General features: G+C 39.9%; 1 protein-coding gene across 4 annotated transcripts in view; it reads left to right on the forward strand.

Moving 5' to 3' along the window:
• The window catches only part of ULK4 (unc-51 like kinase 4), a 235,925-nt gene extending 217,016 nt beyond the window's left edge, over positions 1-18,909 (forward strand). For all 4 annotated transcript variants that reach the window (XM_033061515.2, XM_033061505.2, XM_033061533.2 and 1 more), the window contains exons 36-37: positions 15,521-15,609; positions 18,513-18,909. In XM_033061515.2, coding sequence (XP_032917406.1) covers positions 15,521-15,609; positions 18,513-18,597 — 174 coding nt within the window. In that variant the 3' untranslated portion in view covers positions 18,598-18,909. The remainder of the gene's footprint in view (positions 1-15,520; positions 15,610-18,512) is intronic.
• The last annotated feature ends 550 nt before the right edge of the window (positions 18,910-19,459 follow it).

Genomic DNA, 19,459 nt, shown 5'->3' on the forward strand with positions numbered 1-19,459 from the left:
AAACTGGGAGTGAAATGACCAGGATACATAAGGCAGTGCACAAGGGGAAGGAAGTAGGGAAGGATTAGCAGGAGAAGAAATGGTATCTTCTCTCAAGATGTCTCTTTATCCCTGTTAAGGATTGTTTCTTGTGTTTGGCGGCTTTGGCCAGGTGTAAGCATACCTGCTCTAAGCAGCATCTTAGAACCTACTGGTGCTTTTTGATGGTACTGTGGAGGGAAACATCTATGGATAGTCTGCAACTTCCATTATTTAAAAGGACCACATTCCTTCTTCCTGGTCCAAGGGACAATCTCTTTAGATTTGTCCTGGGACCTAGCACAGGAAGAAGCTGTTTTCCCTGGTAAGACATGGACTTTATTTGAAAACACAATGAAGAATTTACCTAGTCTTCCCCATTCCATGTAGTACCACCAGCGCATGGCTGGGTCTTGCTCTGATAACTGGTGGATTCACCTTGGGCATGTGGGTGGTGAGGGAAGCTCTTGCAGGGAGAAGGGGCTTGGATTATGATGGGGAAAGAGAACTTTTGGGGAGGAAGGAAAGAGGGAAGAAGGTTGCATGAGTGGAACAGTTTCTGGTCATGTTGTATCAATTAATGTGTGCCCAACCCACTGATTTGTATGGAGGTAAGGTCCATCGGCCTGTGAGGGCTGTGGGTTTTGTTTGCACGGTAGCCATTTGAGATTGATAGTCCTGTCGTCTACCAAGAGCAAAGAACTTGAAGCCTAGAGGGTGGACTCTCAATCTGACTCAGCAGTCAGCTCAGAGAAAAGGTAGTATGTAATACAGCTGATCTACCACAAATCCCATTAGTAAACCAAGAATCACAGTAATAAGAGTTGCAAATAGTTCATAGGCTAAAGTATGTTCACACAAAATGTCTATAGAACAGCTATGACTAGTTAGTTAATTAAAATTATAGATTTACTGTAATTTATGAGTGAAACTAGATTCTAAATTCACTAAGTACGTAAATGATTGGAAATTATTAATTGGTTTTATTAAATGAGAAGGAGGTCTAGAGAATGCTGTGTTCTTAGCAACTGACGTGATAATGACTGGTCCTGCAGAAAAGCATGATAGAAAGTCATCTGAGTCACTCACTAACATTTACCACTGCACTTTCTGTAAATTATAAGTCATTAAAGCCTAATATTGCTACCCTGGAACTTCAATAATAATTTTTACCTTACTAAAATGTTTTATTTGGTTTTACTGTAGTGGTTTTAGAGGCTGAAACTTATTTTTAACAGGTTGGGGAAAATAAACCTGACCCAGAAAACCAAAACCTTGTTTTACATTACTGTATTGAAGGATAAAAATTAATTTAAAGTGTTTTATTGCCAATTTGCTTCTTGGTTTCACTACAAAGAGCGATGATTTTCCTGGCAGTTCAGCATATATTTTCTAAGAATGGAGTGAGAACATCACCTCATTTTTCACAGATTATCAGATGTCCACCAGCTGGGGGAACTTTTTGTTGGGTTGAATTTAAATCAGCAGTTTAGACGTGAAAGATTCAATATCTCATTAGCAATCCCTTGATCCACCCAGTTCCCCTGGGTGCTGTTTTAGAATGATATTACCAATCATTCTTCAAATCTTTATAAACAATCAGTTTTAATTGCAACTCTCAGAAGATAAGACTTCCTGCTAGTTAGTTTAAAAAAAACCAAAAAAACCCAGAAAATCCCAAATCTAAAAACGCAACACAGGTGAGCTAGGGGCTTTGATCAGACAGGTATTCTTTTTAAGGCAGATTTAGTAATTTTAGACTTTGTTTCTACATGTCTTATACTATGCTAGGGAGTAATCCAAATATAGTATTAAAAAAAGGGAAAAGAGCTTCAAAATTAACCTCTTAGCCAATTTAGATTGGCTTGAATGCTTCAAATAGTGCAATAAATCTATTCTTTAGTGTAAAAAATTATTTTTATCCTGACATAAAGGTTATTTCCAGGTACCGTAAACTTACTGAAAAAGGATCATAGAATTGGTTGAATCAACTGTCCTTCAAAATCTCCTTTAAAATTCAAAAATCCTCTGGCAGACCAATGAGACTTTCTTTAAAAGTTACGTTGTCACTATCTTGCTTACAATAATAGTTTCCTTAATAGAGTGCCACTCACGTTACTTGTTCTCTCTGTTATGTGGTTAGGGCCTTTGTGGATCTTTGCTGAAAGCTGGATTTGCTGGTGTCAACAGGAATTGAGTTTATTCCTTTTCCTGGAACAGTAATGAGATCATCACATCAGCTTTGGGTTGTGATGTGATTAAGTTTGCACTGTGACTCAGTTACCTAAAACCTGAAGGACAAAGTTGTAAGACTGATTAGTGGGCACAGGAGCAGGATATTGTGGCAGACCTCCAGGTGCTCATTCTGCATCTGAAACCATTGTGTTTTTAAAAGAATATAGTGTGAGAGTATGTAATGACTTCTTGTTTAAAAATAATCTATCTGCCTGCATTTCTATAAATGTTAATATTTAAATTATTGACCTAATCAGGTTAAGTCTAAGGGCTGGAACATCTAATTTTAAGGCACACCTTGTTAATGGTAATTGTGCAAGGGCAAATTCAAAACACTGGTGTAATTAGCTGCACATCAGCAATAATGTCTGAGGAATTTTCACTTGAAACCTCTAAGAGAAAGCAAACTGCTTTATGAAGTTAGAAATGCTTGATTTGTAACCTGTGCATATTTATTATTAATACCTTCATTGATAATACTGCTTTATAATTTTTTTTTCCATAGTCAAAGTGAAAATGAGAGGGAAAAATACTCAGTTCACAGTCTGATTAAATCATAGCTAAAAGCTGTGTTGTGGGTAGCTGATTTTTACACAGTTTGACTATCTCTTCAGCTGAAGCCAAGACTGCAGAAGTGACGGTGCCATAAACCAGGTGTGAGTTTCACTGCCCAATCTGCATGGGCATAGTTTGTCAGAACCTTTGCATTCAATAGGTTGCCTTTGGTCAGTGCTATCCATTCCTTGATCACTATGTTCACCCACGAGATAAAAGCAAAAATGTATAATATAAGAAAATGTTTGTTCCTCTCCTCATTCTGAAATACAGTGTATTTTGAGATAACAAAAACTTTCTCCCTGAAAGACTTAACCATGTCATTTAAGATTGAAGTTTAACTTGTCTCAGCAAGCTTTTCATGGCAAAATAAACACAGCATCACAAAGCTGGTTAACATTCAGCCACAACTGTTTGCCTCATATTTATTTTTATTCCACTCGGACTTGCCCTACACTTTTAGAGAAAAATCACTTCCCTAATTTTTTCTCAGTAGACATTGACTTCTAGGCTGTTTGTTCAAGATAAGCATCAAAATGAGAATGCAAAGGTCAATCTCTCCTGTAATAGAGAGTGACAAAGAGAAATGGTCAGTTTGTCTTCCAGAGAATGCTCCCCAATCCAAATTAAATTACTTGCTGTAAGAATAAGGGTATTCTTTGGAAACTCAGCAGATTTTGTATTTACAGGACCAACTGCCTTTGCTGTGAACTTTGCTGAAAGTTTTCTTCTTGTCTTTCCACCTCTTTATCTCCACCTTTTAGTGACAAAGTTTATGAGCTCATGCTTAAGGCTGTTTGCCCTGCATGGTCCACCACTGCCTCTGCTTCACTGTCCTGCTTCTCTACTGTCCTTACTCCACAGACCTGGAAACCTGTCTCAGGCCAGCATTTGTGCAGTCACACCTTCCTTGGCTGTTCCAGCTAAACTGGGAACCAGAGCCTTTCTACTTTGGGAACCACTGGCAAAAAAATGAAACAGGCAACTGGAGCAGTGATTTTTAAAATTTTTTTTTACTGTAAGCACTAAACCAAACAAAACCCCTTTGAACAACATAACTAATCTTAATTAAAATATGTTTTATAAAAATAAGGATGCATTAAAAAATAAACTATCATGGTGGCATCAAGGCAAAAGAGTTGAAGCTGTTGCTTGCTCAGTTGGAAATTAATGCTTTGCAGAGATAGCACAGCCACCTGTATGGGCTCCCCCCATCTTCTACAGCACAGACTAAAACAGGTGACTGTAAATCACCAGCACAGGTGGTTCAAGCCAGCCCACTTAGCACTGTCATGTAGTGAGTGCATATATATATAGGTTTCACATTCTAGCTAAGTAGTTGGTAATCTCTTGAACTGCTTTAGCTGAAGTGCTTGTGATTGCTTGACTCTTTACTTAATTGGATTGTTTTAATTTAGCTAAAATTTGTTTAACTACACAATGGAGGAGATAAGCTGGAGTATCTGTAGTAACAGTGCCAGACAGAGTTTTCTGTGTGGAGAGAATGAACTATTTAAACAGATATTTTATAATTCCTACACTCATTTCTTGACACTGTATATTCCTCCTTGCCTTGTCCCACTTTGGCAATCACAATTGGGCATTTGCATTGGGTCAAAATTGTCCTTGCTGTGGCCACAGCCTGCATAGACAGCCAGTCTTATTCCCCTTGCTCCATCTTCTGTATTATGCAGAATGTATATGCAGAATATGTTATGTATTATGCATTCAGTCTTTTGAGTATTATGCAGAATTATCATGCATCACCCTTCTTGTACTGCCAGGGATGAGTTACCAGCTACTAGAGTTTTATCCTTAAATAAAATGAGTGTTGGTCTTCCCTGACTTCTATAATTAACAGTAAAGCGTTATGTTGCCGTTCATGCCACTAGTTAGAGACATCATGTTGAACTCATGGCCTTTGTATCTTTTTCTTTTATTGTTGATAGAAGACTGCCAGGTTAAAGATTCTGATCCTAATGTAAGAAGAGCACTTGCGTGTGTGGAAATGGCAGCTGATAAAAGATGAAAGTGACTGCATAGCACTGTGTTGAAAGAAAAGGGTGATTTATCTTCTCTTTGCAAGTTTCTGCTGGAAATCATTTAACCTTGTCTTAAAGCCCATTTGTTTTTACAGTTGCAGCAGGGAATCTCCACAGTGTTTATATTGATCTCTATTTTGAAATATAATTATAAAGGGCAATAGGATGGTATTATGTTGGAGATACCTTCAAGAATTTCTCTTATGCACAGGAGCTAAAACTCCATAAATTGAGAAAAGCTTAAGAAAGCTCCCCCAGGAACCTTTTCCTGCCAGTCCTTGATGAAACTGAGAAGTCAGCCAAGTGTGAGTTGAGGCAGAGAAGAAAATGGATGTGAACTCATCAAATCAGTTGTTTCTTGATGTCACTAAAACAGCAGGGCTCATAAATGTTGAAGTGTGCAGAGTCAAAACACAACTTAATGAACAGGCAAGTGTTGACAAAACCTGAATGTACTGAGGACTTGTGGTTATCTGCAGTGAGGGAGGATGACCTCTGAAGTAGCTGTGAATGCTTACTCACAACTTGGCCTACCGAACCATTCATTCTATGTTAAGTATCATTATGTTTATTTGGAATAAGCAGTGTAAGTCTGTAAGTATATGTGTCTCTGTTAAGTGCACATTTGGACGGGCATTTTGGTTGATGGTTGTTTTAACAACTGACATTTTTCAATCAATCTGCAATAGCTGCTCTTTAATGACATTGATGGGGATGGGGAAATCAAAAATGGGATCTGTTCTTAATTTTGAAGAGCACCAAGAATGAGAAGTCTTTATTCCAGTGGCTGGCATATTGCAGATTCAAGTTGCTGGGGGAAGCTACTTACCCATTTGTTTGGAACATGCTCACTTTCTGAGATAGCCCCCCAGCAATTACCACTGGTGCTACTATTTGGGTACTGGGAGCCCAATATGTACTGGAGCTGTCTAAAAAATAATACTGCCATGGTCAGCAATGAGATATAGGCTGTCTTCACACAGACAGCTGTTTGGCTTTGGGTTGTGTAGTGAAACTGGCAGTTCTGAAACCTGCAACCTGTTTATTCAATTCATAATTCGAGGCCAGTGTAATTCCCAATGACTATCGCTGTTGTTTTCGTTATGGAGTCCTAATTCATTGTTTCTGTGGGCACAAAAGTATTACTGGACTCATTTGGTGTTTCAGTGCACTGTAATTTTACATAGTGCAATACTGTTGAGATTGCCAAGCTGTGTCATCTGTTAGGCTCATCACTATTACTTCCTTTTGACCTCCTCTGAGTAATTACACATGGATGACTGACTTGCTACTGTAAAGATACATAAATGCAGCTGGACTTGTTAAATGAAAAACAGACTAAAATGATTCTCTCCAAGGTCAGTGAGAACCAATGAGGTAGCTGTTTGTTCTCTCTCAGGCAGCCAGAACCATCTGTCACATGACAATAAGCAAGCATCAATTTCAGAAATCCATTTGTTTTTATGACAGTTTTAACAATTTTATGGAAATTGAATCATTATATAAAGCATAATTTTCCTCAGAAATTGGTGTTTTATAGACTTACATCCCTGTTCAGTCATTTACATTCCTAGTTGCATTTTACATGAAGCGTAAATACACTGGTCCTTTTTTCTCCCAATAACAAAAATCTTCAGAGCACTTTTCTGGATTTTGGCAGGAGGAGGGGTGGTTTTGTTTTTCTTCTGAATATGCAAGACGATCCATGTTTGGTACTTAAGGAAAATCTCAAGATGTCTGAGTTTTATGTGTCCCTGGAAATCAAGTCTCTAGGGGCTATAAAGGAACTAATGTTAGATACTTTAATATTTAGCTCAAAATCATAGTCCAGAATGATTTTTCTAACAAGATTTTGCTACTCTTTTTATTCTTTACAAAAATCTGTGTTAATTCTTAATTTGACTCATCAAATTCCTGCTTTTCTGGGAATAGTAAATCTTACTCATCAAGCCAAGTTGTAGAGATATTGTATGAGTTGTAGTCTTGTGTTTAAGTCCAGATTATGACAAATGTGAGCATGAACCATCTAATTTAGTTTCATCCTTCATGGAATAGCTGATCCATTGATCAATGCTATAGAGATTCTGCTCAGGGACAGTTAGGGATTTTGCATACAAGATCAGACTTGAATTGGGCAGACAACTTGGACACCTCTATTCACATCACTCTGCCTTCATCGAGACATAGTAGTCTTTTATCTTTATGAGAAGCATTTTAAAGCAGGACAAGGAACAATGTCAGGTTGTAGGTATCACTTTTTGTAAGCTGTATGCATTATACTTCAAATTCCTCAGTTAACTGAGATTTCTTGGCTGTTCCTAGGGGTTTGCCCAGCTCACCTGAGCATTGCTGCATGGCCGTTCAAAGGTTTGTGTCCTTAGACATAACAGCATTTATTAAATTAGTAATTACTTGGTTGCTTGCATACTTCTCCTGTATGGTAATTGCCATTTAAAGGTCAGCACTTTCCAGTATGTTCTGGGTGTCACTGGCTCTCCTAATAGTGAGAAGATGAGTTATCTGTGGTAATGATTCTTACCCTTACAAGTGTGTAAATATGTGAAATTATTTGAATTGTCAAAGGATGTGTGGTGGGCTGACCTTGGTTGGATGCCAGGTGCCCATCATGCTGCTTTATCACTCTCCAGCTGGACAGGGAAGAGAAAATAAGATGGAAAACTAGTCATAGTTTAAGATAAGACTGTTCAGTAAAACCACAGTGAAGGTTTGCACGCACACAAATTTGTGAGTGAAAGATCTTGATTTAGCTGTACTAGATGAACATGTACGCGAAAGTAAAGAAGGTCATCCCTAACCTATGGAGCATGTCAATGAAAGGTTGATATAACTCAAAAAAACCTTTGCAGTTAGACTATTTTGTGATTTTACGGGGAGACATAAGGGTTGACAGATGTTGAAATTCAAGGATCTTATTCACAGATTGAATTATTAGGCCGTAAAAGACAGTGTCACTGGAAAAAGAGTTATGAGAATCAACATCTAAGAAGTATCAGGAGTTACTTGTCAGAAGCTATTTTAGGAGAAAATCTGATGAGAAAAAGACTATGAAGGCTATTTGAACATGAGAGATTGAGAGAATGATGAACTTGAGGGGAAATCTAGATGTGCAGTGAATTTGTGTGTTGTTTTAGTGGTTTTTTTATAACTATGTTTAGTTTGCTTTGCTCCACAACAACCAGGAGCCTCTATAACAGCTCCTAAAGGAACATAAATGTAGGATCTGAACTGTGGTAATAAAAAATTCTTCCAGTGGATTTCCCTGTTTCTTTTATAAGGAGGAAGTTACAAGAAACTACCAGGGTGAGGTGTACCTGGGAGGTGGTGGTCTCACCAGTTCCAGCAAGGTGAATACAGGCAGCTGCTTGGAAACTGTGGGAAGAGGGATCAAGGGCTTTCAAGTTTTGTGTAAGCTCGGTATGTGGCCCAATTTGGTGAAAGCAGGTATCTGAGGCTGGCTGGGATCATTTGGACAGAGGAAAACTGGTCTGAAGTAGCACCTCAGGGAGTCTTGGCATACAGGTGGCAGATGAACCTGTGTTTGTAGATGAGATCACCAGCAACAGGATGGCAAGTGCTTATTTCCAATGTCATATAGATCTTGGGCTTACTTCTGAGCATGCATAACTTGTCAATGCTGCAGCACTATGTGGAAGTCTCCTGTAGCACCTTTGAGCCATGTTTTGCCACACAGAACTGCATGTTTACTTTTGCCCATAAAGCTGTTGTGGTCAGCTGGTTATATAATGGATATAAAGAGGTTCCCCTATCCAGTTCTGTTAAGTCAAATATCTCACTCATTAAAGAGGGTGGAAACTGTAATAATGGATATTATTACAGTGAGCTGAGAACACCACTTACATTAAAACTAAACTTGAAAAATCAAACAAGACAGAGTGCCTTCTGTTCAATAATCACCCTGCAGTTTTATTAATCTTCTCTTATGTTCAGACAATACGCCTTAGAGTTGGTAATTTTACAATTTTACAACAATCACAGAGTATGCCTGTGTGCAAAATGTATATGCTGAAGGGCAGAGACTAGCCTCAAAGTGAATAGGTGTCAAGGAACATCCAAAACCAATTAACGATTATCTATCATGCCGGAGACATTCCTTGTCCATCTGGGAATAGTCCTCGAGCCAGTGTGGCGCTCAGACTGTCGGGAAACTGGGACGGTTCCAAGTTACCCACAGGGATGGCTTTGAACTTAGAATAAACCTCCACACACATATAGATTAGAAGAAAACAAAACACTTCGAATGAAATCTTGGCTTTATCAAAATCAAAAGGTGTTTGTTGACTTCAGTGGAACAAGAATTTTATCCATAAAGAGAAAAAAAAAAAGATTCTTGAACTCTAAAATCAGAGCTAAGCTGTCTGATGTAGTATGGGGTTGGGTTTTTTTGGTCACAGATGCCTGCTTGTTTTCACATGTATTAACAGGATCTGAAGGCCACAAAGTCTTTGTAATTGTGTGTCTGCAATCCCTGACTGCAATATGCTTGCCAAAGCACACCTGGAACACTCATGCTTTTGTAAGTTTCATTTCTTGTTTTTATGGTCCAGCAGCATTGCTCAGGCCTGTTCAAATGACTTGGCAATTAGTAACGCAAATATAACTTGTCTGACTTGATTTGTTCTTCCCACACACATTCTCTAGCTGGAGCCATGTGGAGAAGAGCAGCAAGGAAGCAATACCATGAAGGTTTTACCCTTTTAGAATGAGCTCTCTTACACTAAGGAGAGCAAAAAAACTTGTGGACATCCTAGTGAGCGTACAATGTCTCTGCAAACACATTGCCCTTGGATGTTCTGTGCTACACCAGCACAGCCTGGCAAGAGTTACCATTAATTTTAATTAAACAATCTATAAATTGTCTGCACCTTAGTGCTTTAGAGGGTCCTATCCCACAGACCTGCTGAGAGCGTGTGTAACTAGTCAGATTAAACACCTCACAAAACACCACTGTATATATCTGAGATTTTTGTTGCTAGTTTTAGTTGTTTTGATTTGTATTTTAGAAAATTGCTACCACAGATGTAAAATTGCCCTAATAGCTAGAGTGCTTCCCTGGTAAGTGGGAGTTCATGTTTAACTTCTCCTACCTGAAGAGCCATGCTGCCAATTGTCTCCCTGCCAAGTCCCCATGTTATTTACTTACTGTGTGGGAACCATCCAAACATCCCTGCCTCTCCCCATCCAGTGGAAACCCTTCTACAGCAACAAAATGGTGACCCTCACTTTCCTAGAAAAGGGGAGAGGACTACAGGAGAGCCCAGGAGCCTGTAGCCTGCTGTGGGGGCACTGAGAAAAGGCACTGTGGTCTGTGCTGTCTGGATTGGGAACTTTCACTGTGTTAGCAACCTGAGCTCCAGAGCAGAGAGTGAATTTGGGTAACTTTATTCTCAACAGGAGGTTTCTCATGCTCTTCGGCAGCAACGCTCCCCATGCACTGTGCAGGTATCTTGAATTTGCTTTCTAGAGGGACCCTATTCCGAGGTTTCCTCCCAAATTTTGCCCTAAACCAGGACATTGGGTCCCTGCTTGGGATTCTTCTTCAGGGGCTGATACTTAAATGCATCATCACAGCCTCTACTTTATAGGCTCCAAATGCTTTATTTGGTCTGGCACTTCAGTACACAAAGGTAAGGCTGCGTTACTTTGTAAGAGTGTGCAGGCCTACAGAAGTGAGATCCACCTGATCTGTCATGGGAAAGGATGAGTTCATTTATTATAATTCCTCTGGGCACTGCCAGCTTAGTGTATATGTTTGGAGAGCAATTTATAATGAAATAAATGCTTGTATTTAGTAAGTCCACAGCCAATTAATCTGTTAGTTTTAGTTCACCTGCATTGGTTGCAATATTTACTGGGTTATTGTGCTCATCCGTTGAGAAGGAATGGCTGCATGTTTCTGGCCACATCATTATGAGCTGTGAATGACAAACCAAGTGACATGATTTATTTGATTACTGCAGTGCTTGTGAATAGTTTAGAATTGACAGCCTGTGATGAAAAGTATCATTAAATGGCCTGGGATAGGTATAAGATGGGTCACAACACTAGAAAGTTTTCCCTTCTGGTCCAGGCATTGTGCCTCATTTCTGAAGTTACTATCCCATTGACTTATTTACTGGGCTGCCACATCAGCTATAGCAATGTTTTTAACACCACTATATTTCTTGACATTGGTTCCTTAAAAAATTAGAATAGGATCACACTAAGCAGCTGTGAATAGCCATCAGCTTTGAGTCACCACTAACCTGGATGACATTTGAAACAGTAGCTTTGGTTGGGGATGAAAGGCTCTGTGTCCTACTGACAGTGCCTTCAGCCAGTCAAAGATGGAAGTATGAATGAAAAGTCTGAGATGCATATTTAAAATTGCAGGAACAGCCCTTACTATGAAGACATTATTTGAAAGAGTGTCTAGAGGGCAATAGGAGTGTTCTCAATTCTTTAATGTTTTTACATCTAGAAACTTAATTTTTAATATTATATTTCATGTCCTACATAGGGTCCCAGTTAACCCATAGAAAAAATGTATTGCTGATTGTTTTTACTGCAGTATTAGTTGGAGGTAAAAGTTCCATTCACAGAAAACCTTCCAACAAGGAATAAGTGATACTTTATTCACAGCATGCATCAATATTGAGGCAATGCTGACATTGGACCTGTGAGTATCTGGTAGTTCTGATAAATCAACCCACAGCAGCTTCTGCCTTACCCATGTGGCTGCTCTCAGCCCGTACCAGTAAAGTTGAGCAAGAATTGAGTATCTGTAATTAGTTTAATTATATTAAATTTTGATGAAAATGTAAGGAAGCATCTCTTTATGAGGTTGAAATAGGTGTGTTTGGGAAAGAGAAAGAAACCATTTGTGAGAAGAGGTTTGTTTTGTCTTAGCTTGTATCTGTGTATACAGACAAGATAGTAGCTTGTAGAATAGCATCTGTTGAGCATTCAAATGGTGAACATCCCTAGCAGTTGTTTCTTTGAGAAGATGATGCTTGAAGCTGAATATGCTCCCAAGACCTTTCTTCAACCAAGAAAATGTTTCAAATAAAAAGTTCCTTATTTTTGCATTATTTTCCAGTTTACTTCACAGGTACCAAATTTATGGTTCACTTGAAACCTCAAAGAAAAATAATTCCTTTCACTTAAGAATGGTGAGAGAACAGTTTATTGCCTGGGTCATTTCTCTCCATTGTAAATTGCGAAGTATGACTTACAACTGATCAGAGAAAGCAGTTCAGAATTACGAAATCAGCCTTAACAGAAGTAATTTGCCCTTAAGTTTCTAGGCTTTCTTTAAATCTGAATTTCAAAAATCCTTTCTTAGAGTAATAATGCAAAACTCCTCAGTGAAGTAGATATTCCAATGGAAATGTTTTATATTATAACTTTTCCTGCAGTCATCTTTACACAGTACCATGTCTGAATAGTTTTCTTGAATTTTTGGAAATACTGATTGTTATATATTATGTATCAACCATGGTATTCTGTATGGCTCACCCTTGTTTAACAGGATTGAGGAGAGGAGAGCTGCTCTATGGTTGTGGGCTTAATAAAGAAAAGTAATTTTGGAAATTCTTGTTAAATTACAGCCAGTGTGCAACTAAACTGAGATTTAATTACATTTTTAATTAAAGGAATAACTATTGATTATGTCATTAAATCTGTGTTGCAGGCAGCCCTAACAAACAGCAATATTGCAAGAGATCATTAAACTAGTTGTTAAAATTCCAAATGAATGAGAACTAGAAGTGGTGTGGATAAAAGGCACAACAATAGTGAGTAGAAGAAAAAGATAACAAAGTGAAAAATACATTAATTTTTCAAATGTTGGTGAATGACAGTTTTATGCTCTGTCATAATTTATCATAATCTATGGAATAAAAGGAAGATGAAACTGGAACAGTTTTAAAATAAGAAACATGAGTAAAGTTTCATCTTGGAAAGGAAGAGTGATTCAGATAATGTTTCTCATGAGCTCCTGTGAACCAGAAGGGAATCTGTCATGTGCAAGAGACCTTCAAATTGCTGAAGGAGCAATCAGATCTACTCAGACTGAGATAAAGAACAAGTAAGATCCAGTAATCAGAGCATGGGAGTGCTGACAAAAACCATAGGCTGTTGTGGTTGAGCTGGCTGCTGGGTGCTGTCAGCTCACCCTGTATTCAGTCTGCAGTCTTCCTACTAGCACAGAGTTGGTCCCCTCCCAGGCCCATGGAGTGGGTGTCTGGTGGTGAATAGGAAGTGTTTTTCTGGACACTGGTGCTGAAGAGCTGGTGGGGAAGCCCCAGCTGCCCTGTAAATCTGTGCAGCCCTATTTGGTCTTTGCAAGTTCTCTGTGGGCATAGGTGGCACTGCTGACTGGACAGGCTGGTTCTTCACCAACACCCCTTGGCTTGGATGAAACTGACAGTTGGCACTCTCAAGAAAATGTGTTTTAAATTTGGGTTATACTTAATTTAAATGGACTGGAGGCAGCTCGTGCTGATCCTTTCTCTCCTTGTGCTACCACTTTTATTGATGAAAGGATCTTATTGAAGCATTTTGTTAGCCCAGGGAGCAGCCACTGTGGATGGATACCAAGGGATCCCATTGCTTGTGGCTGAAAGCTGTTCTGCACAGTGAAGTCTAACAGGGAGGTGGTGAGATGATCTCATGGGTGTTTCTGTTTCAGTCTTTTACAATTTCTGTGCATATAAAGCCATTTTAATCCTTTCTATTCAAATGCATTGTATGCACAGAAATGTGTTCTTAATAGTGACATAAGGCATACTGCAGCATGGGCAGGCTTCTAGTCAGACCCTGTGACTCACTTGAACTGTTATTGTTGAAATAGATCATTTTAGAATTAAATAGTTTTTTTCGTACCAGATTTTATAGTTGAGCATATTTTGAATGTTCTCTGTATGATGCCATTTGCTGTTTTGGGAAGAGGTTGTGAGGGTTGTACAAATGTCAGCACCCATAAGTTAGGATATAGTAGAATGAGAAATATCTGTAACCTTTATTTGACCTCGTAGTTTTATGGAGCAAGATTCAGTCCTAGTGACCTTCCTTCCCTGTAACCTCTTGGCTTTTTAAAGTGTGCAGGATGAATAAGGGACATGAATGAGGAAAGTGCAAGGAATGTGGCAGTGCCTGGTGAGTTGCAGGAGTTGCAGGGAAGTGTCTGGTAAAGGTATGACCACTTTTTAGAAACAGAAAGCAATGTCTTGTGGTGAAAGTACTTTTCTCCCTGTATTGCTCCTATTAAATGTGGTGGTGTTCTCGTATTTAAAACCCAGATTCATTCTCATTGTCTAGCAGGTAAAAATAGAGAAGGCTGGATTTCTGAAATATGAACTGAGAGAATCAGATATAAACCTCAAGAGAGTAAAAAGGTTTAACCATCTGTAATCAGGATTTACCAATGATTTGTGCTTAGTTAGTGGCACTGGGTTTTTTCCAACACAAAGGTATGTTTTGGTTCACTTCAGGCAGGTCCCTGTTCCCTGTAATGCTGAACTAGAAAATGTTACAATTATAAGATGTAGTGAGTGACACTGTTGTTGCAGAATCACTGCTGATAAATTATGGTGGGATGGCAGCTGTAAATACAGCTTCTGTTGTGATTTAAGAGAGAGATATGAAGGCATGTTGCCCAGATGCTTGATCAATGGTAAATAGGGCCAGCCACAGCATGCTAAAGCTTACAAATCCTTGACAAATTTTGGAATTAGAAGTTATCATTTCAAGCATTAGCTCCTCCAGTATCAAAATAATCAGCTGGTCTGGTCCTCTCCTTTTCCTTTTTCTTCAGACAAGATTTCTTTACCTTTGCAAGCAGGAACTGACACGCAAACCAGATTTTTTTAGTAATATTTTGAGATACAAGGGCTTTTCAGCAAACTGCCAAATATTCAGGGTCGTTCAAGCTACAGTTCATGAGGCTTCATGTCATGTTCCCTGTGACCTTCCAGTTCACCTGCTTAACCATCAGGAAATGTGTGGCTGTCTGGAGCTATATAGTTGTACTACCTAAGGCTTCATGTAATAAACCACACCAGCAGCAAAATCAGTTGTAATCAGGATTCATTTGACACAAAAGGGCGAATAGCTTTGGTCACTCACCCCCCTGCTCTATATATGACTATCCTGTGCAGGTAGCACTCCTAATGACTGATGAGAGGCAAGAAAAATTCCCATATGCAGTTGCCAACTTTGCAGTTATTTTAACCTGATTTCTCTCAGGGAAACCCCACACATCCTGATCTGAAGGCTGGTAGAAGCTTGGTTACTCTTTCCCTGACGTGAGAAATGAAAATAACTGTCTCCCCAAGATATCCCTTGGTTTCAGACTAAATGGGGCTTGTATTTGCATTGATACTAAGAATGAAATCAGGATTGGCAGGCTGTGATATGTACATACAGGGACTCAGAACATGGGTGAATATTGTTAACTAAACCAAGACATTTTAGATGGTCTCTGCCTAAAATTCAGCAAAAGGGACTTTCTCATGGGTCTCTTCATTGTCGCATTCTATTTACAATTGTAATAAATGCTGTAACTTGCTTCCTTCTCTTTTATCCCACAAAAATGACAGAGAAGAATCCTTTGCTAAGCCTTTGGTAAAGGTTCTTTCTTTTTGTTCCAGATAACTTCAAACAAGAAGCACTCAGAGAACCTGAAGAATGATGGCAATGCTCTTATCCATGCTGTAGAGAGCCTGGCCCAAACTGCCAGGTGAGTTCCCTCAGGCTTTCAGGAATTTCCAGGGCTGAGAGCGCTCACCTCCTCCTTTGTGTGCAATGGTCTTCTGTAATTCTGTGCAGTAAGAACTTCTCAGGTTTCTGTCCCTGGCCCCCCTCCCTGCTCTCCTCCAAAGTCCTCTCTGTCAGAGCCTGTGGCATGCTTTGATCCCCAGCTGCTGCACCAGTGTCCATGCATGTGTAGATTCTGTGGATTTTTTTTTTTTAAATTTATTATTTTATTCCAAACCTTGATCCTTCTGTCAGGGGTTCTTGGCAAAGAGGGCTGCATGCGCAATGTGACATTTGTGCCCCGTGTTAAGGTAGCTGTGGTTGATGCACTTGCAAGGTGATTGCTTTCAAATGTTTGGCTGAAGAATAGAACTGCTTTTGTTGAAGAATACCTGTGGCTTCTGCAGAAGGCAGTAGACTTAGGGGAATGCCATAGCCTTCTCTGCAAGAACAGAGGTATTAGTCCCAGCAAATTGGCCAAAGATTATCTCATCTCCCATAGATTTTCCCTTATCTAATCCCCCTTGGACATACGAATGAATGAATGGCTGTTCTTCTCTTCCTCTCAGAACAGATTTTATGCTTTTGCTGTGGGTTTTTTGGCTTCATTTCACTCCTGACTGAAGTAAAATTCATGGAGAAATTGTAGTTCCGAGGTCAGTTTTTGAAACACAAACATAATCTTTTCAGTGTTCTTTGTTCTCCCAAATGCAGGCTTTTGGGAAAACTGGTTCCTCAGCATTATGGAAGAATGTACTGTGTGTTGGAAGGAAAGAGGGGTGTGGGCAGACATGGAGAGGAAATGTTGGGATGTGGTGACTGCAAGGAGATGCACGCAGAGGACTAACCAAACCTGTCCAGAGCAGTCAGCATCCCTCTCACACACTTAGCTGCTGACTCACTGAGTTTTGTATGACACATTAAATTATCTCACTAAAATAAAATGTCAGTTCTTCCCAAGGGAGATACAGGCACCACCACTGAAAATGAGAGTGGGGAAAAATAGGGTTTTCCTCTGTTAGAAACAACTTTCACTCTGTTAATAGCATTTCAGCATTAGATGTACCAGGCAGCCCAGTCATTGTCTTTGAGTTCTGCTTTTCTGGCTTCCTCAGTAGTCTGTTACAGTCTGTGCATTTCTGTATGCAGAAAAACACATCCTAGAGAGCCCAAATATACAGCCCTCACTCTAATTTAACACAAGATGCTCAGTAGATGACATTCCAGCTGATGCTATTGAGGACTGTTCTCATATATTAAGGTAAGCCAGGTTCCTCTGCTGTTGCTGTAACAGCAACAAGGGAGCCCCTGAGAACTCATGGGTTTCATTTCCCCTCCTCCCCTTCTTTAGGGAACACATGTCCCTATCCATTTGCCTCCAGAAGAGACGAAGAGCCATTCACCCTTCTTGGGGCTATAATGGACTCAGACATACATAAATTGGAAACAGGCAGGCAGAGAAAGCCTGGAGTTAGGAAGCTTTATCAGACTTAGCTGAATGAACATTTATTTATTGAAGGTTTAGATATTCTGCCTTCTCCTCAGATTTCCTTATGTGGCATTTTTCCCAAAATATTCCTTGTGCTCTGATAAACCTGGTCTTCTCACCTGTGCTTTGAACCTGGTCAAGGAGCCTCTCTCTATCTCCTGCAGAACTGGAAATGTTTTAGAGGCAGTACAGCCAAGATCCTGGATCTAAGCCATCCTCGGGGTAGTCTAAACTCCCAGGCTCTTCCACCCACATATTACCACTGGTTTGAATTGTTTGAGGCATGTTTTTGCTTTGCTCATTTCTTACAGACAGGTTTCTAATCTCTCCCTGTTCCTGTGTGTCAGAAGGGGGATTCCAGCCAAGCAGTCACATGCCAAGAGAAGGGCACTGGTTGGATTGAAAGCTGCTTTCAGTGCTCCCCTGCTGCCATGTAGCAGCCATGGATTGCCAAATTCTATGATGCTTCCTGAGTTAGTTGGGACAGGCAGTTTCAAGAATGATATGACCAACCATTTTGCTTAGTAAGCACCTGTAATCAAATCCATGCTTTAAAATGTGGGATCATGGACATTTATTTTTCAGTGAAGGCAGTTGCTAAGATGTATTTCAGATAACTGAATTTTTTTATTTCAATTGCTGCTTATTAAGACATTGGCTTATGTAGTGTGGACTGATCATTTGGATTTTCTGGTTAACTCTGTATTCTCAAAGTGTGGAGTACCAGTAGAGATTGTCATTAGCAGCAATCAAGGAAGTTGCAGATTGATCTGCAGATGTCCTTTCTAAGCTATAGATGAGGGATGGGAGTTCATAAAAAAACTAAAAATACTTGATTCTGTGGACTAGGGGTAATGTGTTAGAGCCTCTGTTTCAATGCTAGAAAGAAAAGTTTTTCCAGAAAACAAAATTAGGCAAAATATATATAATAAAACCTTAGGTGAGGAAGCAAAAGGCCCCAGTGCAGCACGGTGGTTGGAAGGACAGTCACTTCTCCTTGCAGGAGGTGGGCAACACCTGGAGAGGAAGTGCCTGCCTGTGCAGAGGGCGCTGCAGGCAGAGGGCTCTGTGTGTGTGTGTGAAAATACATTTTTCTGCCAAGCTGGAAGTGTGCGTGTGAGGAGTCAGGGGTTGTATGGTAAACTCTATCTGCTTTTTTTTACAGAGAAGGTTGAGTGAGGTAGCAGTTACTGGGAGTTTGGGCTGAAATTAATTTCTACTCAAGATGTGCTACAGAGCAGAATCACTGGTTGCATGTTACTGCTTAACAGAAAGGCTGGTAGAGAGTGCACTTAATGGCTACTCAGGATTTTCCAGCATAGGCAAATGTGGAATTTGAACAAAACATTCTTTTCTCCTGAGGATGTCTAATACATGTTACTGTTTTTAATTCCTAGGTCTCATGCTGACATTGCTGTTGTTTCCTTGGCATTTGAAATTTTGAGGATGGTGGGCCGCGAAAATATCAAGACTCCCAAGTGAACCATTTTTGACCAGCCTTCTGAAACGTGCAGGTTGTATACCCTGCTCAGCACCTCAGTCCTGCAGGAACACCTTCATATGAGCTGAGCAGATATAACTCATTTAGCAATCTGAGCTGCAGTATATGCAGAATTTGGGCTGGCTCGGGAAGGGAGGGAAGCTGGTTCAGGAGTGGGGAGGGAGTAGTGGTTTGTTTTTTAAACTCCTGTAAGGATGAATTCTTGGTTACTACTTCACCTTGCTGGCATTACATGATATAGCTCAAGTATTTGAAAACGTAAATTAAATAAATAGTAGAGTTACTTCACAACATAAAGTGTTTCATTAATTCAAGCTGCTGTTTATCTTTTGCTCATTTATCTTTTGGACCAGGTGACCACCTTGGCTCTTCATCTTAAGGGGTCACCTTATGCTTGTGACAGGAAATACCTTTTTATCAAGACAGGCAGTATTGTTCACCTCAAGCAACCAGTGCCAACCACTGTGATCGCACAGAGCCTCTGTGTGTGTGGCATGTAAGGATGATAGATGTTACCCAGATTTCTACTCAGTAGCCTTTTGTGTGCCCCTCCTTTGCCTGGCACTGCACAGCTTAAGCTACACAGGTGTTGTTCTGCAGTTCTTTGAGATCAGGTGTGATAATGACCCTGGCAGTTTGTCAAACCCGCAGTAAAAGTTGAACCTTTTCCCCTAGAAAAGGTTCTCTAGAACTTGCAGATCCCACAGTGTGTGAAGAGTTAAATTCTTCTCCACCTGTGCTGTGGCTCATGTCTGTCAGTGCACCCATCAAGTGCAGATGCCTGTGAGAGCTGCTGCTACACCCCTGCTCTCAGACAGCCCCATGACCCAGAATATGTGGATG

The sequence above is a fragment of the Catharus ustulatus genome, chromosome 1 (genome assembly GCF_009819885.2).
Source record: "Catharus ustulatus isolate bCatUst1 chromosome 1, bCatUst1.pri.v2, whole genome shotgun sequence".
NCBI lineage: Eukaryota > Metazoa > Chordata > Aves > Passeriformes > Turdidae > Catharus > Catharus ustulatus.